Source organism: Mya arenaria, chromosome 3 (genome assembly GCF_026914265.1).
Source record: "Mya arenaria isolate MELC-2E11 chromosome 3, ASM2691426v1".
Taxonomy (NCBI): domain Eukaryota; kingdom Metazoa; phylum Mollusca; class Bivalvia; order Myida; family Myidae; genus Mya; species Mya arenaria.
In genome coordinates, this window is record NC_069124.1 from 6,266,020 (window position 1) to 6,292,463 (window position 26,444).

Genomic DNA, 26,444 nt, shown 5'->3' on the forward strand with positions numbered 1-26,444 from the left:
AATTCTGACAGCAGAAATCACCTAAACTCATATATGTTGATAACACACTCAAATGTACTACAGCATAAAATTGATTCTAAAAAAATGATGTTTTAATTGGAAGATTAAACAATTAAAAAGTAACACTATGTTTACTGACAGCACATGACAATTAACGTTTTAAGAAAAAATATGATAGCCGGTGTTTTTTTAACAAGAAAAATAGTCAGAAGAAAACAGAAATGAAAATAATTTCTATCTGGGCCTAACCATTAATCATATAACAGAGCGGGATTTTGTCATCGATTTGCCTGTGTCTTCTTACTACCATGACGACTTTCAGCCCATGTTGTTCTAAAGACACGGCCGAGGTCCATTCATTTATATAAATTCTCCATTATGCTCAAAAAGTGGTTTGTCTTGTAAGCAGAAACCAGTCTGTAATAATCAATTAGTTATAACTGCCCATGTATGATGAGACCATCAGAGATTTCTGCGCTTAACAATGGCCATTTTACTCTTTATTACCCGATTATGCCGCCGATGTATGAAATAGCTTTTCCAATCTTCTTAGGCTCTCTAAGAAGTAGTTAATTTTATTAATCTTTAACCCACAGATCACTAAAAGCATTCGTGTAAAAACAGTGGCATGTGAATCATAGTGGAAAGATAATCTCCCCAATCTAACCATTGACAAAACGACGATACCATTTGTTTCAATGGACAGAAGGAATTATTGTGTATTTTACAAAGATGGAAAAATGTATTTTGTACGGAGATATATAGATAATTAAGTATCGATAAAGATAGCTATCCGATATATAGTATCAATGGACAGTTAAGTCCCTATCGCGCACAGGTGTCGGTGTTTAAGTGGTTTCGTCAATTAATGTTTCAAGTTTACAGAACGGATGTATTAACACCATTTCTTCTAAACATTTCCTATTGAAGATGATTTTCATATCTGTAGTGCCGGTATTAACTAGAGTTATTTCAAAACTAGAATCAGTGACATGTTTATATTCAGTATCGTTGTGAAACACGTGGATTTTCCGAGTCAACGGCTAAACATAGAGTTACAAGAATCATGGCTGCCAGTACGGACATTGAAACAGTGTCGGGTTCAAAAAAGGTACACATAAAGTCTAAGTATTTATTGAATCTGTTGCTTAATTCCTTATCTGAACTGCTGATGTCATCGTCGCCACTTTTTTGTTTTATTTCTCGCAACCTTATTCTGTAGATAATTTTGGCAAAAACAAATATCAATAGCATAAATTTACCAAACAACAACAACAACAACAACAATCAAACACCACCACCTCCTCCAACACCATGGCCAACAACACCAAGACCAACAACACCATGATCACCAACACCATGATCACCAACAGCAACATCACAAACACAACCACTTCGACTTTACTACCACCACAACCAGGCATAAAAACAAAATAACATATCGGAATTGAACCCCATGTGGTTCTGTATGTCGTGCATGAAAAAATCCCGTTTTTGTATTTTGGTATCATGGATGATTCCTTCGAAGGCTAACGTCAATTACTACTAAGTTTCAATCTTAACTGGTATAAACATAAATATTGTCCATCTTAATCATTTTACGAGCATATTCAGGAATGTTTATACATTTATAAATTATATTTATTTCATACAAAACCATATTAAGTTTATACAATCATTATACGAGCATATTCAGTAATGTTTATATGTTTATAAATTATATATATATTATTAAAAAAACTTTTAAGTTTAGGCTGTTTTGTTCGATTCTTCAAAAGCCATTAGGCGAATTGTTTAGCACATTGTAAATTTTAACAACTTTGCTAATTGGATCGTTGTAAACTTTGTTTAATACTCTAAAATCGTCATGGTCACACATGCGGTCTAAGGCACTTTTATAAACATCTTTAAAAGTAAGCAACGAATACATTAACATCGTTGTTAACCGTAATAACGCTCTAAGCAATCGACCAATTGTTGTATTGCCGATACTGACGATTTACACTTTAAATATAAGGCCTCTGCTGTTTCAAAACAAGAACGCCGCGAAGCGAACGTCACCGCTCATCATTTTCGGTGAAACATATGTCTTAATGTCATGGGCCGTACTATACATGTCCGTAAACACGTCGTGTTCAAAAGGCCGTTTGAATAACTTGAGGGGTGTTTGAGAAGTGACCAAGGTTAAAGTGTTTGCGCCACGACGACAACGACAACACTTCCACTACTTAGTTTTACCAACCCCGACCTCTTAGCAAAACCAACATCTAAACCACTACCGCTTGGCTATATCGACGCCAACACCACCATCACTTGGGTATATCGACGACAACACCACTATCACTTGGGTATATCGACGCCGACACCACCATCACTTGGGTATATCGACGACGACACCACCATCACTTGGGTATATCGACGCCGACACCACCATCACTTGGGTATATCGACGACAACACCACCATCACTTGGGTATATCGACGACAACACCACTATCACTTGGGTATATCGACGACGACACCACTATCACTTGGGTATATCGACGACAACACCACTATCACTTGGGTATATCGACGCCGACACCACCATCACTTGGGTATATCGACGCCGACACCACCAACACTTGGCTATATTGACGACAACACCACCATCATCACTTGGCTATCACGACACCAACACCACCAACACTTGGGTATATCGACGACACCACCACCATCACTTGGCTATCACGACGCCAACACCACCATCACTTGGGTATATCGACGACAACACCACCATCACTTGGGTATATCGACGCCAACACCACCATCACTTGGCTATCACGACGCCAACACCACCATCACTTGGGTATATCGACGCCAACACCACCATCACTTGGCTATCACGACGCCAACACCACCATCACTTGGGTATATCGACGCCAACACCACCATCACTTGGCTATCACGACGCCAACACAACCAACACTTGGCTATCACGACGCCAACACCACCATCATTTGGCTATCACGACGACAACACCACCATCACTTGGGTATATCGACGCCACCACCACCATCACTTGGCTATCACGACGCCAACACCACCATCATTTGGCTATCACGACGACAACACCACCATCACTTGGGTATATCGACCACCATCACTTGGCTATCACGACGCCAACACCACCATCATTTGGCTATCACGACGACAACACCACCATCACTTGGGTATATCGACGCCACCACCACCATCACTTGGCTATCACAACGCCAACACCACCATCATTTGGCTATCACGACGACAACACCACCATCACTTGGGTATATCGACGCCACCACCACCATCACTTGGCTATCACGACGCCGACACAACCATCACTTGGCTTTCACGAGAGAGTTTCATATGAGAGTTTGTGAAACAACACAAATCAACGAACATGGGCCTATTACAAATCCAATCGGTCGCATATTTGTTTGATTATTCAGCAGTCCGACAAATTGATTATAATCAGGTGAATCGGAATATTCAAACAGAGGCTGGGCCAGGCGACAGAATGCAATCTCGACCACTAAACTGGTTGAAAGGTCATTAATTTGTATTCATCAAAATAAATGCTATTTTTATGTTTTAATTCTATAAAGCTACGGTTGTTGTTAAAGCACGACAAGATCAATATTTCCAATATTTTTGTCAATAAAATACTGGACAAAAGTCAACGTAAATGAAAATGAAGAATTTAAATACAATGTGAATGGTTAACGATTGTTAGTATGTACTTACAAAAATAAATAACTCGATGCGACACAGTCGTAATATATTACTATTTCACTCACCAGCTATACTGAATTACAATATAGTTACAATCATCTTATTTATAATTAAACAGAACACAATTATAAGTTGAAGACGTCATAAATTTCAATGCTTCAGGTATTTTTTTATAATCATCTAGCTAGCAAGAATGCTAGCGGATTTTTTTTCTGCCATTTCGTGTTTTCGCTTTTTCACCTTCCGTTAGGCATGCACAAAACGTTGTATAGAAAAAAACCTGTAAAAAACCTCTGTCAATTGGAATGCGAAAATATCTCGCTAATGCCTCGCCACTTGTCGCATTTTTGGCGCCATTTGGCGCATTTTCGCACTTTCGCCACGAGTATTGACAGATATAAGCCACGATAAACGAGAGTTTAACCTTACCAATAAAATGTAGATCATAAGTTTATAAATATATCACCAGATCAGGTGCAATTATTTATTAATGTTGAAACACAAAAAAAAAACAGTGTCATCTGTGCGACAATTGATTGCCTTTCAATTCTTAACAAACATGAAGCTATAATCATTAGATGAACAGGCATCATGTATTATGTAGATCACGACTTCATGACAGAAATGTCCATTTTTATTCTCTATGATCATCGGGCGTGTAACCAAATAAATATAATTTATCTTTTGGTAGATCGTGAGATTATTCCAAATTATTTAGGTGCCCAACCTGCACAATATTATCAGATTATCATTCCACCTTATAAATTAGCATTGGTATATATGCATAAATGCAAAATACACAATTATAGCAATGCTAACCACTTAGCAATCGGAATCTCTGAATATTTTAATTGATATTTTTAATTTAAAAGGTCTTTTGCGACAAATGAAAATTCTTGGATAACTCGTTCAATTGAAGCATACAATTCTGTGTATCTTGAATTGTTAAGTTTGAACAGGCTTACATATTAGAAATTCCACCGAGTTGACATGGCAACGAATGAAGAAAGAAGGTTGTCTGAGATCAGAAATATGCTGGAACATAAAGAGGTACGGTACCTTTCATTATTAAAACCGGAAACAATTGTCATGGTATGGCGGCGCGTTCGCCAGGTAGTGGATGCTAGCGTAGGTTCGGGCTCGAACAGGCGCTCATGCAGTAGCGTTCGCCATCTGGTGGGTGTCGGCGTAGGTCTGGGCTCGAACAGGCGCTCATGCAGTAGCGTTCGCCATCTGTTGGGTATCGGCGTAGGTCTGGGCTCGAACAGGGGCACATGGTGTTGTATTCGCCAGGTGGTGGATGCCGGCGTAGGTCTGGGTTCGACCAGGGGCACATAGTGGTGTATTCGCGCGGTGGTGGATGTCGGCGTAGCTTCGGGCTCAACCAGGGGCACATGGTGGTGTTTTCGCCAGGTGGTGGATGCCGGCGTAGATCTGGGCTCGATCATGGGCACATGGTGTTGTATTCGCCCGGTGATGGATGCCGGCGTAGGTCTGGGTTCGACCAGAGTCACATGGTGGTGTATTCGCCAGGTGATGGATGCCGGCATAGGTCTGGTTTCAACCAGGGGCACATGCTGGTGTATTCATCTGGTGATGGATGCTGGCGTAGGTCTGGGTTCGACCATGGATACATAGTGGTGTATTCGCCCGGTGGTGGATGCTGGCATGGGTCTGGTTTCGACCAGGGACATATGCCGGCGTAGGTCTAGGTTCGACCAGGGGCACATGCTGGTGTATTCGCCCTATGGTGGATGCTGGCGTAGGTCTGGGTTCGACCAGGGGCACATGGTAGTATATTCGCCCGGTGATGGATGCCGGCGTAGGTCTTGGTTCGACCAGGGGCACATGTTGGTGTATTCGCCCGGTGGTGGATGTCGGCGTAGCTTCGGGCTTGATCAGGGGCACATGGTGGTGTATTTGCCCGATGATGTATCCCGGCGAGGTTCGGGCTCGACCAGGGACCCCTTGGGCACCAGTATTGTTTTTACCCAAAAGCATGGACTCGAGTGTGATGAATTAATGTACAGTTGCTTAAGTTCATACCTATGCATTCATTTAACTTCTTATCATAGCAGAATAATGTTATTGTGCAGACATAATAGATTATTACAGAAAAAGGCCATTTCAAATGACGATATAGCTGAAAGATGTGTCTATGTTGTAAGCGCAGTACCCCTTTTATTTCAAATTTGAATGTGTTCAAGAGTAATTCGTTATCGAAGACATGCAAATAAGTTTTCTTCGAATACGTATTTACTTTCTCTACGGGTGGCATTATGTATGTTTCTTCACGTACTGGTACCACTTTATATAATTCTACACAGGTGGGTATCACTTTGTATGTTTTATACGTACGGGTACCTTTATGTATGTTTATTTATAACTCTAAGTATTCATATTTTAATACTCCACTTCAAAAGCAGGCATTGATGTGCAATTTTACAAAACAGCAAAGTGATATTAAACCGTCCTATTAACCATCTGTTATGGTAGACTAAATATCTCTTTTCATGTTTAAATAGACATGAATTGATTTATATTAATGCTGATTAGTGATAAAAGAACCATCACATCTCTATAGAAGTCGAAGTCATTTTCGACACCTGACATAAATGTTAACATCTGAATTTTAAAAGAAGTAAGGTCATATAATGATTTCAATATGTTCAGTGGGTTTTGAAAATTAATGGTGCTTAAATTTTGAATTGATTAATCGAGTATTAACCTATTGATTGAGAAAATAGGACGTGTTGATGGCTGTTTGTTGTCTGCCTGCTCACTGACTGGCATGGTATCTGGTTAACTGATATGTTGGCTGACTTGCATGGTAACTGGTTAAGTGACATTCTGGTTGACTTCGATAATATGCATTTACTATCTTTATCTAACATAATGGTCGAATGACTGGCATGCTATCTGGTTAGCTGATATGCTGGTTGACTTGCATGTTCTCAGGGTAACTGACATGCTGGTTGAAGATCATGATATGTCTGTTTTACTGACATGTTGGTCAGTTGACTTTCGTGTTAATTGACGTGCTGGACGACTGGATGGCATGATATTTGGTTAAGTGGCATGTTGTTTGACTGATAAGCACTTTGTTAAACTGACATGCTATTTGACTGACTATCATGCTATCTGGTTAACTGATATATTGGTTGGCCTGGAATCTGACATGTTTGTTGGACGGCATGCTATCTGGTTAACTGATACATTGGTTGATTGGTTGGCCTGGAATCTGACATGTTTGTTGGACGGCATGCTATATGGTTAACTGATATATTGTTTGGCCTGGTATCTGACATGTTTGTTGGACGGCATGCTATCTGGTTAACTGATATATTGGTTGGCCTGGTATCTGACATGTTTGCTGGACGGCATACTATCTGGTTAACTGATATATTGGTTGGCCTGGTATCTGACATGTTTGCTGGACGGCATACTATCTGGTTAACTGATATATTGGTTGGCCTGGTATCTGACATGTTTGTTGGACGGCATGCTATCTGGTTAACTGATATATTGATTGATTGGTTGGCCTGGTATCTGACATGTTTGTTGGACGGCATGCTATCTGGTTAACTGATACATTGGTTGATTGGTTGGCCTGGAATCTGACATGTTTGTTGGACGGCATGCTATCTGGTTAACTGATACATTGGTTGATTGGTTGGCCTGGAATCTGACATGTTTGTTGGACGGCATACTATCTGGTTAACTGATATATTGGTTGGCCTGGTATCTGACATGTTTGCTGGACGGCATACTATCTGGTTAACTGATATATTGGTTGGCCTGGTATCTGACATGTTTGTTGGACGGTATATTATCTGGTTAACTGATACATTGGTTGATTGGTTGGCCTGGAATCTGACATGTTTGTTGGACGGCATGCTATCTGGTTAACTGATACATTGGTTGATTGGTTGGCCTGGAATCTGACATGTTTGTTGGACGGCATACTATCTGGTTAACTGATATATCGGTTGGCCTGGAATCTGACATATTTGTTGGACGGCATGTTATCTGGTTAACTGATATATTGGTTGGCCTGCAATCTGACATGTTTGCTGGACGGCGTGCTATCTGGTTAACTGATATATTGTTTGGCCTGGTATCTGACATGTTTGTTGGACGGCATACTATCTGGTTAACTGATATATTGGTTGGCCTGGTATCTGACATGTTTGTTGGACGGCATACTATCTGGTTAACTGATATATTGGTTGGCCTGGTATCTGACATGTTTGTTGGACGGCATGCTATCTGGTTAACTGATACATTGGTTGATTGGTTGGCCTGGAATCTGACATGTTTGTTGGACGATATACTATCTGGTTAACTGACATGCTGATAGACTGGTATACTATCTGGTTAATTGACATGCTGGTTTTTTTGTGTGTGGCATGTGATCTGGTTAACTGACATGTTAAATGACTGGCAGGCTTTCTGACTATCATGCTGGCTGAATGACATTATGTTGATTATCATGCTGTTAATTGTCATGTTTTCTTGTTAACTATCGAGCTGTCTAATTGTCATGTTTGATTGTTAACTATCGTGCTGTCTAATTGTCATGTTTGATTGTTAACTATCGTGCTGTCTAATTGTCATGTTTGATTGTTAACTATCGAGCTGTCTAATTTTCATTCTGGTTGATTGACATGTTGTCTGACTATAATGCTGTTGACATTCATTTTGGCTGATTGACTAGCTGTTTGACTCTCGTCCTAGTTGACTATCATGCTATTTGAGTATATAGCTCTGGATATTCGTGCTGGCTGACTGACAAGCTGACTGAATGTCATGTTGGTTGACTGACATGTTGACTTATTGAAATGTCGGTCTATGGACATTTCGTATAACTGTCAGGCTAGCTGACTGACAAGCTGACTGAATGTCATGTTGGTTGATTGATATGCTGGCTGACTGTCATGAAGTTCGACTATCATGCTGGCTGACTATCATGTTGGTTAGTTGACATGCTGGCTGACTATCATGTTGGTTAGATGACATGCTGGCTGACTGGCCGTCCGACTATCATGCTGCCTGACTGACAAGCTGATTAATGTGTCATGCTGTCTGACTATCATGCGCTCTGACGTAAATGCTGACTGATTGACATACTGGTGCCTGAATGTCATGATTGACATTCGTTTTGATTGATAATCATGCTGTTCAGCTTGTACGCGGAACAGCATGCTAGTTTGGTGTCTTACATGCTGACTATTTAGCATATTGGCTAACTGGCCGGTAGGCTTTTGACTGATTGATAATGGACCTGTTCACAAATGGCAAGTTGGCATACAATGTGGTGGGTTAGATTGAAAGAGAACTAAATTAATAAATGAACGGAATACAGTAGACGTATACATTTATGAGTGTGCATGAATGCTTCTTCTCTCGAATATCTGCCATGCCCTGAAATGGAGGATCGATTTTAACTTGACCTTTTCTTTAAATTGTTACAAAGATAGATATTAAATAAGAACTAATCAGCCTTCTACTGTTAAGCGATTAAGCATACGTTAATATATTAATCGCCAGACACTTGATCTATATTAATATGCAACGAATTCCGTTTTGTATATCATTAATCCTGATTAGGTAAATAGTTTATAAACATATCATATTTCTTTAGTGGTTTTAAAGCAGGGTACATTTAACGAATTCAAAAACAACTGTTTAAATACATGACACTACCTCTATGGGAATGCTAACTATAGAAACTGAAAATAATAATTATATTTCCAAATGTGATGTAAGTCAGTTTATCAAAATATGTTTCCATGTATTTATAATAGTAGATTTACGTTTTTGTTCTGAGGCAAACGAGTTCCGACTTTTCGGCCCATAACACAAACTCCTTCATTCAGCTAGTTTGTTTGACATTATTGTTTATTTCTATTTTGATGCTAGTTTGACATATGGGAGTTGATCAAGCGTGCCAACACGACGGACCCCTACATCTTGATGGCCAAACACCGCATGAACAAGAGTGTCACGCGGCGCTCGCGGACAGGTGGGCGCGTCGTAGGACGGCGGCGGAGGCGGACGTCGACCACAGCGGACTCCTTCGGGAACGAGTCCAGAATGAGTCACACGGATACAGAGATAGACGAAGAAGAGGATTTTGACTATGATGGTGAGACATGTTTTACAATTAGCTCAATGGCATTGTCTTTCGGAGAAAAATGTAAATGTAATTGTCATATGTATAAACTAAACTCTACACCAATAGCCCGTATGACTTCGAGTTGTCCTTGTGAAAACACTTTCCATTGGCTAAATTTAAATCGATTACTCATTCAAGATATTTACATGAAATTTTGTTGATATGTTTAATACCATGGAGTTTACGCATACGTTAAGTTATGGCACATGCCACTTGGTCGACTTATTAACGTTAATTTCAGAATCACCTTGCATTTTTTAGTTTTATAGTAAATGTACTAATCGTCCGGACGCCCTAATTTTTGAAAGGTCACGAACAAAACCATAGTGCTTGGCTAAGACGTGTTAGTTTGATCTGACATTCGGCTGGCGACGTCTAGTCTCCGATATAGAACGTATTGAGCGTAGAATTTTAATCTTGGGCCACACTTAATGATCAGTTTGTGTGGCATTTCCCTACCCACAGTTTAGCTATTGGTCGGTAGGTTGGTAGGTATTTAAGAAAGTACGAAAAATACAATTAATAAAATAAGTATGACAACCGGGCTAAAACATCGGGTCGCGGGTATTTTTGTAAGTCGGTTAATTTAATAATATTGTATTGCATTAAAGTGGCACTCTTGTTCAAAATCAATGTATACACATGTATAACAAACATCAGTTTTGACTGATTCTCCTTTAACTTCTTACTAAATAATGCATTTATGGAAAATATTAATTACTGATAACAAGACTGTAACTGCGTATTTAATAACAGAAAGCACAAAAATATTAAATGATTGTTGAATGCCAAATATTTACTGTGGTCTACTATAGTATGTTAAGGTAGAAATACCGTGTTGTATGCTCATTTCTTTCATATTAAACTCGGATTCCTTCATAAGAACCATTGTTTTCGACATTTATTCATCCTTTTTGGAAATTAAAACAATATTCTTAATTGTCGTAAATCTTATTTGGGAGTAAGAGTGCATAGTTAATATAAAAACAATGTAATAATCAAAACCACATAAACAAGTTTACATAGAATTTGGGACGAAGAATTATTTATCAAACATGCAAAGGGATTGGGGCACCAGTTGTACCAACATCAGTTACGGCATTCTCCCTCTCTGTAAGTTGGTGAGACGCCAAACACTTTTGTTTTTTATTTTGGCTTTGAGTACCAAGATAAAAGGGACAATATATCGTTTTTAGTTAACATTTCAAAACATAATCTTTTGAAATTCATACCATCTTTTTTGCAGTTATGCTGTTATAACACTTCACAAGTTATGCCATAACAAAATTATTATTATGATTTTAAGTACATTCGAACTTTTGCAGCCGCTCAAATGTTGGCTTTAGTGAATAAAGAATCGCAACGTGAGTTTAATGAAGGCTTGGGAAACACTGTTTGTACGGGTCCTTGTACTTGTGCACTTTTTCTTGAGCACAACTTCATCCAGGCATGTGTACAGTGTACACGTTACAATGTCATGTACGATTGCACGAGGAAGGTGATTTATGTGATAATCAGCGAAACTACAACTACACGTGTTTGATAAATTTGCAAGCAAGTTAATTCGTAGGACCAAAACTAAAAATGTTTGAAACATCTATTTTTTTAGTTTTGCGGTTCAATATTTGGCAAGCGTAATTATATCCATTGCAACATGTGTAGCTCTTACAAGCGTAATTATATCCATTGCAACATGTGTAGCTCTTACAAGGAGTGTTAAGACCTTTCCGCAACACTAAATAACTTTTGTTACGTTTTAATGTTTGGCTTTCCCAGCCTACTTAAGCACTGTGAAAGGCACATAAAACCCAACAGCAACTTTCACAAGTACTTGTTACTACAAGTCGTGTTTCGCAGCCTCTCTTATATCGCAGGATATCTCACCTGAACGAAAGTGTATACTGTAGTACCTTAGCGTCTTGTATCTTTGTGTAGATCTTTAGTCCTGGGGTGGTATTCAATATTCAACTTTAGTTAATTTCATGGTCAAACATTATTGACTTCATTAACTCAGTTGGTCAGTTACTAGTAACAAGTAATCCGATTAGCTACATCGTTCTTAGATCCAAACAAGTTTAATATTAAATACCAGCCCAGTTTGCTCTTTTCGTTGTATTTATGTAAATATAAACAAATAATTTTAAAGTGTATTAATGTACATGTATTCTTTATATAAAATACAAATGTCGTATAAAAGGATTCAAATGGAATTATTGACGTCAGCGCAAAAGCGTGATTTCAAACGTCAAAAATCATCAAAAAACAAATTGATCTAACTACATTATAACAAAATATTTTAAGAGTGTGCATTTTGTCAACAATCAATATTTGCTTAAAAGTACAAATAAACATTAATGATTTACTTATAAATACATGAATACGTCTCTTTTCAGTTTCATCCAACTCTCATCTTTTTCCAAATAGTATGTAGTCACACATGTACGATTGTCGTGCACGCACGATTTATACTTTATTAATACTATAATATTATAATACCATATATGCTTGACACTACCAAACTATACTCCTCTGCCCTTTTGCAGTTACTAGTATGTAATATGGAATAGAAAATGCTAGATTATCTTCCTGTTTCTATTATTAAAGCACCTTTCTATTTGTGCAAATACGTGTTCGAGCATTATCGATTATTCGATCATTTTTGTTCATTTCATTTTTAACGATTTAATTAATTGCGTATAAACCTATAAAATTATACAGTCATTGATTTGAAGCAATTTGTTAGGAAGGTGTGTTCAGAAATCATAACATGATGTGATTCATTTTAGGGATGTTGTGTATTAGAATATGTTTCCGTTTTTCACACAACAGATCGTTGGGTCGAGCCCAACTGGAGCGCATGCTCATTGGTCTCTTAAATGGACACTAGTGTACTGGTGTTGGCCCAGGAACTGGACTCATCTGACGAAATGAATTACAATTATAGTATCATGTGCACGTAACTTAGCTTAATACAAACACCATTATCTTTTTTTTTCAAAGCGGAGGAGGAAGTCCACCATGACACGAATTTGGAACATTGTCAGGAGATGTATGCGCGCGCATGTCGTCAGTATGGCGTTCACCCGGTCGCATGCTTCAACGAGGCGTTGAAAAAGGACAAGTGTATTTTGCGTCATCGTCAGATGACCCCTAATGAAATAAAGGCTTTGGCGGTAGCCCTCGTGGTAGGATACTAGTCTTAGTATAAAACAAAGTTAAAGGAGCGGAGAAAACATCTTCCTCTAACGGAGATTTGTAACGAATTTCGCTAACGGCTTAGTTTTCGTCAAACGACACAAGTTGATATGAACATGCATGATTCTGGTATGCAGTTTTGAACTCACAAATGCTTAAGTAACATCAACCTGACATCATTAAGATTTTATATTCGCATAATCAGTCATATTATATACACAATGAAATTCGCATTGAAATTATCAGGAATTCGAAACAAAAAATGCCATTTCTTAAGCATGAGAATTAATACAATTCCAGGTGAACTCGTCAGTGGAAACCCTCGACCTCGGTGACAACGATATTGGACAGAAGGGTGCCGAATATATCGCTGACATGTTACGGGAAAACAATTTTATCAAACACATTGTACGTACAGTTTGTATGTATGTATTTTGTCTGTGAACTTAGATATTTAGGAAAGTAGCCTGATTGTGTCTCCTGAAATGCCACATATAAGTTTACCTTTTGGCGTTGGTAGTGTCGGCGTCGGCGGTCTGAGGTGGCATCAGCACAGCATTGTGCAGATAATAACTTGATAACGAAATATTTATTATCTAATCATGACGGAATTCGTAGCTAAATAATTATGCCCCTTTGACATTGATACTTGATTAATACCTTGTGAAGACAATAAGCCCAATCATGCTGTAACTAGGTGACTGCGTTTATTGACCTAGTGTCTCGGTCAGGTTTAAGCATGGAATGAATCGTCCCTGTAACTTCAGAGTTGTGCCATTTTTATATGGACATGTGTAAGTTTATAACTTGTGCTGACAATAACAATTAAATGATGGTGTAACTTGGCGACGCTGTTTTGGGGCACTCTGTTTCGGTCAGGTTCGATAGTGGGGTAACGCAGCTGTGTCACTCCATCGTCAAACCCCTTTCATTTTGGAAAATAGGGCTGGTTATATCTAGTGCATTCAATAACTTACGTATTTATTGTCCTATGACGATGGGTGACGGTGTTGGCATACTGTCTCGATCATGGAATATGTGCGAGTAACTCAAGGGTGTTGCACCTTTTACTTTGAAAAAGTAGGTTTGTATCTTGTGCAGACAATAACGTAAGTATTTAGTGTCCATTCTTTAAGACACTTTTACGACTGTTGATGGGCATAGTGTCATGTCAAGTTTGAACGTGAGAGTTAGGCATCTTTTACGTTAACACACAGTTGGTTTAATAATTTTTTAGGTATAATAGTCAAAATTTTCAATTTACCACCAAGTGTTGCCTCTTCTACGTTAAACTTGTTATTATAATTTGATTGACTATGATTTGCGCCGGAGTTCCAGATTTGATATATAAACAACTCACATGCCCACACTCACATATATCTGGGTTCAAAATAGATACACAGCAAAATCAATTTCCATTACGAACCTCCCATTCAAATAGATCGCAAAACATTCTTCAAGACTCATAAATCGATTATTCTTCTGCAATCTTCTAATATTCCTAGTTTTAATTTCCTATCGTTTACTCTTATTCTCTTATTTCACTTAACAGAACCTGGAGGATAATAACCTTGGCGCGGCCGGGGTGAAACACATGGTAGATCTCGTCAAACAGCTCGACTCCATCACCAGTCTTAACATAGCGGGTATGTACATAACATACTAGTATGCACACATCATAGCAGTTATGCACCAGTCAATTGTAACCACGCCCTCAGGTCCGGGGGTATACCGGTGAAATGGGCCGTGTTTTTACCTTTCAGGTGGCCCCGCAGTGCCGGGTGATTGCGGTGGTTTTGTCTTCGCACAAAATATAGCGGAGAATGGGCCCTACCTAGGGTCTCTGGGGTGCGGGGGCCTTTGGCGGGGATTTTACTATCTGTTCGTTCCCGCAGGGCGGGGATTTTACCCGGGGTTTGCTGGACAGAAAGTCAAAGTCCCCGCTGTTCCCAGGACCTGGGGTGGCCGTGGTTACAATAGACTGGTGCATTATGCACTCAACATAACAAACATGCTCGAATCATAGCAGGCATCCTCTCAACATGGCAGGTATGCTATCAGCATAGCACGCTTGCTTCCAACATGGCAGGTATGCTATCAGCATAGCACGCTTGCTTCCAACATGGCAGGTATGTTATCAGCATAGCACGCTTGCTCCCAACATGGCAGGTATGTTATCAGCATAGCACGCTTGCTTCCAACATGGCAGGTATGTTATCAGCATAGCACGCTTGCTCCCAACATGGCAGGTATGTTATCAGCATAGCACGCTTGCTCCCAACATGGCAGGTATGTTATCAGCATAGCACGCTTGCTCCCAACATGGCAGGTATGCTATCAGCATAGCGCGCTTGCTTCCAACATGGCAGGTATGTTATCAGCATAGCGCGCTTGCTTCCAACATGGCAGGTATGCTATCAGCACAGCGCGCTTGCTCCCAACATGGCAGGTATGCTATCAGCATAGCGCGCTTGCTCCCAACATGGCAGGTATGTTATCAGCATAGCACGCTTGCTCCCAACATGGCAGGTATGTTATCAGCATAGCACGCTTGCTTCCAACATGGCAGGTATGCTATCAGCATAGCACGCTTGCTCCCAACATGGCAGGTATGTTATCAGCATAGCACGCTTGCTTCCAACATGGCAGGTATGTTATCAGCATAGCACGCTTGCTCCCAACATGGCAGGTATGTTATCAGCATAGCACGCTTGCTCCCAACATGGCAGGTATGCTATCAGCATAGCACGCTTGCTCCCAACATGGCAGGTATGCTATCAGCATAGCACGCTGGTTCCCAACATGGCAGGTATGCTATCAGCATAGCACGCTTGCTCCCAACATGGCAGGTATGCTATCAGCATAGCACGCTTGCTCCCAACATGGCAGGTATGCTATCAGCATAGCACGCTTGCTCCCAACATGGCAGGTATGCTATCAGCATAGCACACTTGCTCCCAACATAAATGGCATGATGGGTTTTTATTTAACATAACGGGTATTACCTCAGCATAACGGGTTTGGAACCAGCATAACGGGTTTACACTAAGCATAACGGGTATATACTAAGCATAACGGGTATACACTAAGCATAACGGGTTTACACTAAGCATAACGGGTTTACACTAAGCAAAACGGGTATACACTAAGCATAACGGGTACGAATGGACTAAGCATATTGGGTGTGAACTAAACATAACAGGCATGCACTCAGCATAACGGGTATGCATCAATCATAAAGGGTATGAACTCAAAACAGTGGGTATAAAGTCAACATAATGGGTATGCACTCAACATAGTAGGTATTAAATCAAAATTACGGGGATGCACTAAGCATTATAGGTATGAATTACACATAATGGATATAGACTCAATGTAATGGACTCAGCATAATCAGTATGAACTCAGCCTTACGAAAACGAACTCAACATAAAGGGCATTAAGTTACCAACTCAACCTAACGGGTATGAACACAGCATTACGAGTATGGCTCAACAACATTGGTATGAACTGAACATGAAGGGTATGTACTCATCATAACGGGTATGATCTCATAATAACGGGTGTGCACGCAACATAACAGGTATACACGAAACATAGCGGATACGAACTTAACATAACGGGAATGAAATCAACATAACGGGAATGAAATCAGCATAACGGGTATGAACTCAGCGAAACGGGTATGAACTTAGCATAACGGGTATGAATGAAATCAGCATAACGGGTATGAACTCAGCGAAACGGGTATGAACTTAGCATAACGGGTATGAATGAAATCAGCATAACGGGAATGAAATCAGCATAACGGGTATGAACTCAGCGAAACGGGTATGAACTTAGCATAACGGGTATGAATGAAATCAGCATAACGGGTATGAACTCAGCGAAACGGGTATGAACTTAGCATAACGGGTATGAATGAAATCAGCACAACGGGTATGAACTCAGCGAAACGGGTATGAACTTAGCATAACGGGTATGAATGAAATCAGCATAACGGGTATGAACTTAGCATAACGGGTATGAACTTAGCATAACGGGTATGAATGCAATCAGCATAACGGGAATGAAATCAGCATAACGGGTATGAACTCAGCGAAACGTGTATGAACTTAGCATAACGGGTATGAATGAAATCAACATAACGGGAATGAAATCAGCACAACGGGTATGAACTCATCATAACGGGTATGAATGAAATCAGCATAACGGGTATGAACTCAGCGTAACGGGAATGAACTTAGCATAACGGGAATGAAATCAGCATAACGGGTATGAACTCAGCATAACGGGTATGAACTCAGCATAACGGGAATGAACTCAGCATACTGGGTATAGCGTAATTAACTCAACACAATGAATTTAGTTCAGCATAACGTGTATGAACTCACCATATCGGGTATTAACTCAGCGTTATGGGTTTCTCTTACTAAAATGCACTCAACACAGCGGGTATGCTGCTTCTAGTATGCACTTAGCATAGTGGGTATTTGTAACAAGCATGCACTTAGCAAATGGGGTAGTTGTAACAAGAACCCACGTAGCATAGCGGGTATTTGTAACAATTATGCATTTAGCATAGCGGGTATTTGTAACAAGAACCCACTTAGCATAGCGGGTATTTGTAACAAGTATGCACTTAGAATAGCGGGTATTTTTAGCAAGTTTGCACTTAGCATAGCGGGTATCTGTAACAATTATGCACTTAGCATAGCGGGTATTTGTAACAAGCATGCACGTAGCATAGCGAGTATTTGTTGCAACTATGCAATTAGCATAGCGGGTATTTGTAACAAGTATGCACTTAGCATAGCGGGGTATTTGTAGCAACTATGCACTTAGCATAGCGGATATTTGTAACAAGTATGCACTTAGCATAGCGGGGTATTTGTAACAAGTATGCACTTAGCATAGCGGGGTATTTGTAGCAAGTATGCACTTAGCATAGCGGATATTTGTAACAAGTATGCACTTAGCATAGCGGATATTTGTAACAAGTATGCACTTAGCATAGCGGGTATTTGTAACAAGTATGCACTTAGCATAGCGGATATTTGTAACAAGTATGCACTTAGCATAGCGGGTATTTGTAACAAGTATGCACTTAGCATAGCGTATTAGCATAGCATATTATGATTAGCTGATACTAGTATGTACTAGCGGGTATTATACTCCACATATTTAGTGGTGTTAAACAGTGTTAAGCTTTTAAGCAACTTAATAGATATAAATTAAACCGTGAGAAGTTTTCAACAAAATATTTTCATAAAATATGTCTTTGATTTAATAAACGTGTATACAAAATATTTCATTGATTCACGGGGGAGGGGCATGTTGATCTCCTATATACACATGTAACAAAATAGTGAAGAATAAAAATGTACAATTATGGATCATTAGTATTTTATGATCTGAAAGAATAACAATTAAAATGTCGTTCAAGTTTAAAGCGTACTTCGCTATTAAACTGCTTTTAAAATCAGAATTCATACTTATAAGTGATAGGTCTACCAATTACAAATATAGAGTGGCATTAATAAAGTACTATACCGTGTCAATATTAACAAGTCAATGTTTTTATTTTGTTTTTACAGGTAATGGTCTCCGTGAGTGTGACTCAGAGGTCATTCGTCCGTTAATTGAGGTTAGTATACTGCTGGTCAACTTGACTAGCATTTGTTGGTTTGTGGATTTTCAGGGAGGCTAACTTTAAATATTTAATCGAACGAAATCAGGCGGTAGCGTAAAAATCTCCACGTGGTACTGTTTTGTTATTTGAATAATTATTACTGTTATGATAAGTTTAGTTTATCCCTCCTTTGTGTATTTCGTACGTGTTAACATTGAAATAGTATTAATATGTAATAGTTAGATGACATTAAGTAATATTTTAATGATTAAGAAAGGGCGGAGTGAGCGTAATGAACAAGTCCTTCTAAATCATTATTTTTTTTACGTCATGTCATCTAAATGTCTTAGAATACTACCTCATTGGCTGACAAATTGTTAACGCAAAAACTGAGACAGGGAGTGTGTATCGGATGAGTGGCTGTAGGCGGAACTTAAACAACCGCGAAGGTTGAAATTCTAAACTGGCGGCCATATTGGATTTTGCCCTAATTATTTTTTCATATTTATTCGTTTTGATTGTTCTCCCTTCGTTCTTTTTTGTCCGCTACACTATTTTTTAGCTTATTGCCAGAAATCACCATGAGCTGTAATATTGGGGAAGATGGTGGAGGAGGAATACCGCAAGAAGAAAAATACTTCTCTAGGAAATCTTTTCGTGTATTTTCATACCTCTGCAACTGCCAATGAAATTATACATAATAATATTATACCAATGTGTAAAGTTAAGCTATTTGACGCATAGGTTAACGACAGACAGAAAATACAGACGGAAAGGCGAACGAATGAACAACGGAATTATATTATACTAATCACTCTTCCAAATGTATGAAATGTAGTTAACATATACGACAAAGTTTGTGGAAACTGAAACATCCAAAATGTCCGTACACATTAAAAAAATCGTTTACAAATTTCACAAATTGTCGGAAACTTTGACTGATAGATTTCGTGACCCAACATCATTTATTGATTTGATGTTAATAAATAACATCTGTTGACGTTTTATAAGATCGTATGTTGACGTTTAAAGTGTCTTTACAATATCGGCAGATATTTGACATTCGACTAGTGTTTCATATTTTTCATTGAACAGAAATTGGGGTTAACAGATTAATTAACTCATCAGTCAATATATCAATACATGTAAGCACACTGTCACATTAAACGTCGCTCAATATGTAAACCGATGCTTAAAATTATATGATCTTCTTCCAGGACACATTGATTCTCAAACACTTAGAATCACGCACAACGAGTTCAGAGGGTGGGTGTGGAAGTGTTGGCGAGTCAGCTCAAAACTTGATTTTTATAGTACATTGGTACAGGCCCATGAAGTTGATTAAAGTGTTGTATTTTCATTTAACATCTTTTTTACGCCCATTTTCAGGATACATTAAACCTGAAACACTTGAGTGTCGCCCACAATCAGCTACGGATGGTGGGTGGGGAAGTAATAGGCGAGGCGCTTGTTTGGAATGATACCATGGAGACGCTGGATCTCTCATGGAACAATCTGCGCAGGGATGGCGCAGTCCTGGTAGCCGAGGGCCTCGCGGTAAAAAAATTATATATTAAATATAGTTTCTAAACATTAAATTCCATGCTCTTCTTGTTTGTTTTTCTCCTTTGCTCCTTATGTGCAATCAGCATGTTATCCGTCCAAAAGGACACAACCACATAAACATTGTGTACAGCACTATATATACGCACAGAGCTTTATGGCGAAACGATTTTAAACAACACGTAAAACTTACCACGTGCTATCACGGATCTGGGCATGTTTGATCATGTTTGCTCATGTTTGCTTACTGCGGATTTGCACTTATAAACAAACAGTTTATTTAATATATATGTTTTACGAAGAATTGATTATGAGTTTATGTCATCTTCTATATTTTCCCTTTTCCAGGAAAACACATGCTTAAAGAAGCTTAACTTAGCATGGAACGGGTTTTACCTGGACGGATGTCGCGCGCTATCACGTGCACTGGAGGACAACAAGACGCTCATAGAACTTGATCTCACGTGCAATAGAATCAGCAAAGAGTGCTTGGAGAAACTGCTGGGAGGATTGAAGAAAAATAGTACTCTAGAAATACTTAGGGTACGTCATACCTTCTTGATCATACTGCTGTATAAATCAGTATATGCGATGATACTAACTTTCATTTGTTTAACAATATATCTGTTTCTTTTAATATACGCTTGTATAGTTATTGAAGCCAGGGCATGTCTTTAGCAAAAGTTCTCCTTTAAGGGGGATTACTAGTATGTGATATTTTATCTAAAAGAAAATATAAAAAAGTATGCATAAATAATGATTTGGAAAGCAATACTTCAACTTATTAGAATTGTAATGAAAATATCAATCTCTATTTCTCCTTCTTAGTTGGGTTGGAACCCGCTCACCCCTGCGGGCGCCATGATTATGTTGGAGTTTATCCGGGACACCAAAACCAGTGCCATCAAGGAATTAGATCTTACAGTTAGTAAATTAAAAGTTCATTAACTGTTTGGGGTAGAATACATTCAATATGTGAAAGCAACTTCAAGTGACTTAATCGTGGCTGATTTATCATGCTAATGTTGATGGGATAGGCGAAAAGACGAACCACCTAACAACCAAGAACAGTTTGACCGTTGATTATTGCACGTTGTTCAATATCTGTTAAATATGTTTGTAAAAGTTTTACATCCAGTTGTTTTAGTGACCCCGTTCGACTTTTGCCTTCTTGTCGACCAACCAGGCAACGCGTGAAGGAACGCGAAGACGGGACAATATTTATATGTATATATAGTTATTAGTTTCTGCATGATCTTGTGTCGGTTGCATTGGTAGCCTTAAAACGCAGTGCTAAATTATAACTCAAATCCAAAGTACAAGATCGTTTGTGTTGTTTCAGTAACGTAGCGACAAATAGTATTTAGTACTATTTACTAGATATATTTGCTTCTCAGCTTGTGGAACCGGCAATCATGCCTCTGAGGTCATAGAAACTGTTTCCTAAATACTAGAACTTGATCTTGGTTAGCTGTTTTTCGTCTTCAAGAGTCTTGCACATGTGTGTCCGTCGTTTAGTGTCGTCTGTGTCCGTCGTTTAGTGTCGTCTGTGTCTGTAGTTTAGTGTCGTCTGTGTCTGTCGTTTAGTGTCGTCTGTGTCTGTAGTTTAGTGTCGTCTGTGTCTGTAGTTTAGTGTCGTCTGTGTCTGTAGTTTATTGTCGTCTGTGTCTGTCGTTTAGTGTCGTCTGTGTCTGTAGTTTAGTGTCGTCTTGTCTGTAGTTTAGTGTCGTCTGTGTCTGTAGTTTATTGTCGTCTGTGTCTGTAGTTTAGTGTCGTCTGTGTCTGTAGTTTAGTGTCGTCTGGGCCCTTACACGGTGCCTCTAAACAGGGTTTATATTTGATTGTGTGCTTACTGGGCTTATTCCTGTAGTTTTTATTGTTTAATTGGGAACCTTACACACACAGTATATTCCATGTATTCTGTAGGACCAGCTTGTTGAGCCCGCATTTGTCGCGTTGCTCGGGGAAATGGAAATGAAGAAGGAAATCAAGGTTGCCTTTGGACAGGTAGGAAAACGTTAATGTATTTTGCAATCTAAGTGAATGTAGAATGGCTCACAACTGAACACATCACGTCCGGTATTAAAAAGTCATACGCATCAAAATGACTTAATATGAATGTCTTTATGCATATAACATGAACTACAATGTGTTGACTTTGTATCGGTGGTTTGTCGCCTTCCAACTACCTGGATCATAACAAAATGTGTACTGTAGATATTTGTAAAGGCGGATACGTCCTCATAAACCTGAAAAAGGGAGTTGGTTTCTCATAATTGTCTATGAAAATGGCTGGGTCTTCTAAATTTGGCAAATGTAAGTGTATTAGAAATCTTTTATTCCTAAAGGCACTCGCATATTTCATAAAAATTAAGGTAACCTGAAAAAAATATATTTTTTTTATAGGGCTTATTTCATTCAAAAGTCGTCTAAAACTTAAACAAAATGTAACAACTAAATATTTAGGAAACGAGGTGTACTCTAAACGTCAACGGTATTATTTAAATAGTTTCTATTGGGGAGATATTATTTAAATAGTTTCTAATGGGGAGATATTATTTAAATAGTTTCTATTGGGGAGATAGTATTTAAAGTTGAGCAAAAGATATGTAAATGAATACGGCAATTTGATTTGCAGGTCCTCGGAACGGACAAGCGTGGTGACGACGATGACGAAAAACAGTTGATGGACGAGAACCCCATCATCGTTCTCATGGAGTTCGGCAAATTGATGGGATTCCGACTCATGGACTTGTTCTCTGCTCTCGACAAGGACGGAAGTAAATCTCTAGATCACCAGGAGATACGCAGCGGACTCAGGGTAAGTGTAATAATTAAAAGCGTTCATTAAATTCGGCAAGATGATTGGCTTCCGACTTATGGACTTGTTTTCTGCTGTTGTTAAAGACTGAAGTAAGGGATGCCAATTTGACTCAGAGTAAGTTATTTTTGAAATCACTTTCTTTACCGCGGCCCTGCGTTCAGTCAAAGTGTTTGCGGCTAACGTGTGCGATTTGGCTTCAGTGTATGCGCTACGAGGCAAAGGAGATGCAAAACAAAACAGTTTGCTAACGTAAGTTTACTCTTAATAAAGCCATAAATCAACGCCGAGCAGTACATAAGTTCGACAATTTGATGGGATTCTGACTCATAGTTGTGTTTTTGGTCCTCGTCAATGTCGACAACAATTAGGATGTTAAGTGCCTTTAAGCAGTAACAGCTTTGTTTTGTTTAGGATACTGCTTCTCCACATAGCTCTGCCATCAACATAGAAAGCTACCAGAATCTACATTACTACCATATTACTACAGAGGTACGAACCGGACAAAGCTGGGTTATTCTTGTTCAATTGATAAGCCTCAAGTGGATGCTACACATGTATGGACATATACATGTTTATACCATCGGATAGTTCTCTTGTAAAGAGAAAGTTTAGCCGCAGTTGTTCAGGTTTCGATACGTTTGCAGTTCTGTGAATGGGCTATGAAATACTTAGAACATGGCATAGTACTGATAGTAGTTAGTGTCTATATGTTATACCAATTTATAGTAGACGATAAATGTATGGAAATGATCTTTCATTTTATGCAGATGGTGAATATCCCGCTCAGCGACAAGTGCATCGAAATCCTGATCAATAAGTTGGACGTAGACGGCGACGGAGAAATAGACTTTGGGTGAGCGCTCTTTATTTCTCTCTTTTACAAGCTGAAGGATTATTATCGTCAGAACGGGGCCATAAGTCAGCTCAATCCCATGGCCAATTAGTGTCTGGAACACTTAACACAGTCCAAGCAGATTACCAACTAATCTGATCGTGACGACTCTCGTTAGGGTGGTTGTGAAACACGCCGTGCACGTGAATTTGTACGTGTAGCTGAACGTACGTGTGAAAGTTGCAGTAGAAGCTAAAATTCAATAACGAACTTTTGCATTTAACTTGTAATTGTTGGTTCGCTGCTTAAATTCTTTGTTGTGCTATAATATATGCCATATTTAACTTGAACACTGCACACATACATGATCTTCTTCTTGCACACATGAAAACCACGCGTACACGCACCCGAACACGTGGGTTAAGCAACCTCTCCATTAAAAATGTATATACTGGCCAGTTAAATTCCTGGTATGTGTTTGCCACTATTTAAGGCTTTGGGCAGACATTTCATTAATTAAAAGGCACCAGGCTTCGACTTTTACTTCTATGTAATTTAATCATCAAAATCCTTTTGTTTTGCTCTTATTATCCTATCGACTTTGTTCTCTATAGCGAGCTGACGTTTGCAAAGACTGACCTTGGGTTGATATTGTTCTCTTACCATCCTTATGACTTTGTTCTGTTTAGCGAGCTCATGGCAGCTCAGACGGAGCACAGGAAGAAGATGAGCAAGTTCTATGCTGCACAGGAGAGCGACATCGACATCGAGGACACCGACATCGGGAGAGTCCGGATCAAGCTATCGCGCCTAATGGCGAAAAAGATGTCCGGGAACCCGGCTTTTAAACGTAGTGTTCAAATGATGCAGGATTTATTAGAAAAAGGCGGGGAGCAGAGACTTGCTCAAAATCTTTCCGCTGCTATGCAAAATTTGAAAAGCGCGGTTGGTCTCCGGCCTTCGTCCGCGGATAAGACTGTCAATTTAACGGAAAAACTAAAGAAATGGAAGCCTATGGCAGTCTGAACATTTTATAGTATATGTATTTTGTCTAGTTAACAAAATACTCTGCTAATCGTGCCAAACTAGTCTTTTATAAGTTATTTAGTCCATGCTCCCCGCAGGTTACTGCTCAACGTTCAATTTTGCAACAGTTAAAAATGAGTTTTCTTGAATAAACATTACTTTAGAAATATATTTGAGAAACAATATGTTCGTATACATAATTAACTGATGTGTAGTAACAAATATTTGCATGGAATAACAGTGTGCTTAATTATGTGCTACCAAATAAAATATACATGTTACTTAGCCTTATATGAGACTAAAAGTGATAAATATCATTAATGCATTCATTAACGTGTTCATGTTTTGCGAGCTTACAGTTGTTGACTAATGTGCTGTATGTCATACATGTATTCATAGAAAGGCGTTTTACATACATGTGCTTTGCCTGTGTTTTAAATGAATGCTATAACCCATGCTTATAAAGGAGCGGTAGTTCAATGTAATCTAACCAACATTGATGTAGTTTGGTCCAACGGCTTACATGCTAGCAACCAGTGCATTTGCTGTATGGTAGATATAGGGTAAGACAAACTTTTGATGTTGTTTAGTTGGCTATAAAAGACCGAAAGCTATCATCTAGTGAGTTCTAATAATTTTATGTATTTAAAAAAAATTGTTTTAGCTAGAAACTGCTTACCTTAACATGTAATACCGTTTATTCGTATCCACTTACAACAAGTTTTATTTTGTAGTTTACTCTTAGTTTTATCAACCTATTAATTGTGTTGCTTTTAAGTATGTTATGAGTAATGAAAACTCTGCCATAATGTATATATATATTCATGAATAAACCATTTTTCTGATTCCATGGTTTCAGGCAAGATGACTTCTCTCCTGGAGCAGATGGGTATCCTGGAAGCGGACCAGTAATAGCTACCCATAACGAGGCCCTTGTTATCAGACATTGTTATACGTTGCCATGACAATCAACAGCCAATGACATTCAAATGAACTTCCATCTTATTATTGTTGAAAGTATTAATGTAATATTTAATATAATAAACGATTAATGTAAACATTGTAGTAGCGACCGACTGACTTTTATTGTCAGGAACTTATTTAACAGGAGTGCCACAAAGCAGAAAGTGGAATTTTTATACAGTTCCTTGACCTTCCTCAAATAAAGGTTCATGAATACCGTCTTGAAAAGAGCATCCTTTCAACTGATCGGTATCAAATTATACATACAGTTTGTACCATTGTATCAAGGGAGACGTTCAATAACTATCGTGCGCATTTATAAGTGAATACTAGCGTTCTAATCTATCCGCACTCTAAAAACGGCTAAGCTGCTCCTACTCATTATTGTTGAGTCAATGGATTTAATGTATAAACGAACACGATAGAAACAAATCTCCAACATGGTGCACTTTCTAAAAGAGGTCTTGTTAAACTCAGAT

The 26,444-nt window shown here is 38.9% G+C and overlaps 1 protein-coding gene across 3 annotated transcripts; it reads left to right on the plus strand.

Moving 5' to 3' along the window:
• The first annotated feature begins 802 nt into the window (after positions 1 to 802).
• Positions 803 to 26,060, plus strand: LOC128228386 (leucine-rich repeat-containing protein 74B-like). 3 transcript variants are annotated; one of them, XM_052939675.1, is made up of 15 exons: positions 803 to 1,111; positions 9,675 to 9,900; positions 11,256 to 11,294; positions 12,931 to 13,115; positions 13,426 to 13,533; positions 14,678 to 14,771; positions 18,723 to 18,772; positions 20,147 to 20,314; positions 20,669 to 20,863; positions 21,149 to 21,244; positions 22,247 to 22,327; positions 22,959 to 23,141; positions 23,912 to 23,997; positions 24,666 to 24,826; positions 25,862 to 26,060. In XM_052939675.1, the coding sequence occupies exons 1-15, from the start codon at positions 1,067 to 1,069 to the stop codon at positions 25,912 to 25,914; spliced, it is 1,770 nt and encodes a 589-aa protein (XP_052795635.1). In that variant the 5' UTR covers positions 803 to 1,066; the 3' UTR covers positions 25,915 to 26,060. The 3 variants fall into 3 exon arrangements, with proteins under 3 accessions (XP_052795635.1, XP_052795634.1, XP_052795637.1); XM_052939674.1 differs by lacking the exon at positions 803 to 1,111 and adding an exon at positions 4,535 to 4,802; XM_052939677.1 differs by lacking the exons at positions 803 to 1,111; positions 11,256 to 11,294 and adding an exon at positions 4,535 to 4,802.
• The last annotated feature ends 384 nt before the right edge of the window (positions 26,061 to 26,444 follow it).

Bases quoted from the DNA above. Each gene is read 5' to 3' on its own strand.
- LOC128228386 (XM_052939674.1), top strand. From the start codon at position 4,743: ATGGCAACGAATGAAGAAAGAAGGTTGTCTGAGATCAGAAATATGCTG. The intron at 20,864-21,148 runs GTACGTCATACC...TCTCCTTCTTAG, and splicing joins GTACTCTAGAAATACTTAGG to TTGGGTTGGAACCCGCTCAC. The intron at 24,827-25,861 runs GTAGTGTTCAAA...CCATGGTTTCAG, and splicing joins CGGGAACCCGGCTTTTAAAC to GCAAGATGACTTCTCTCCTG.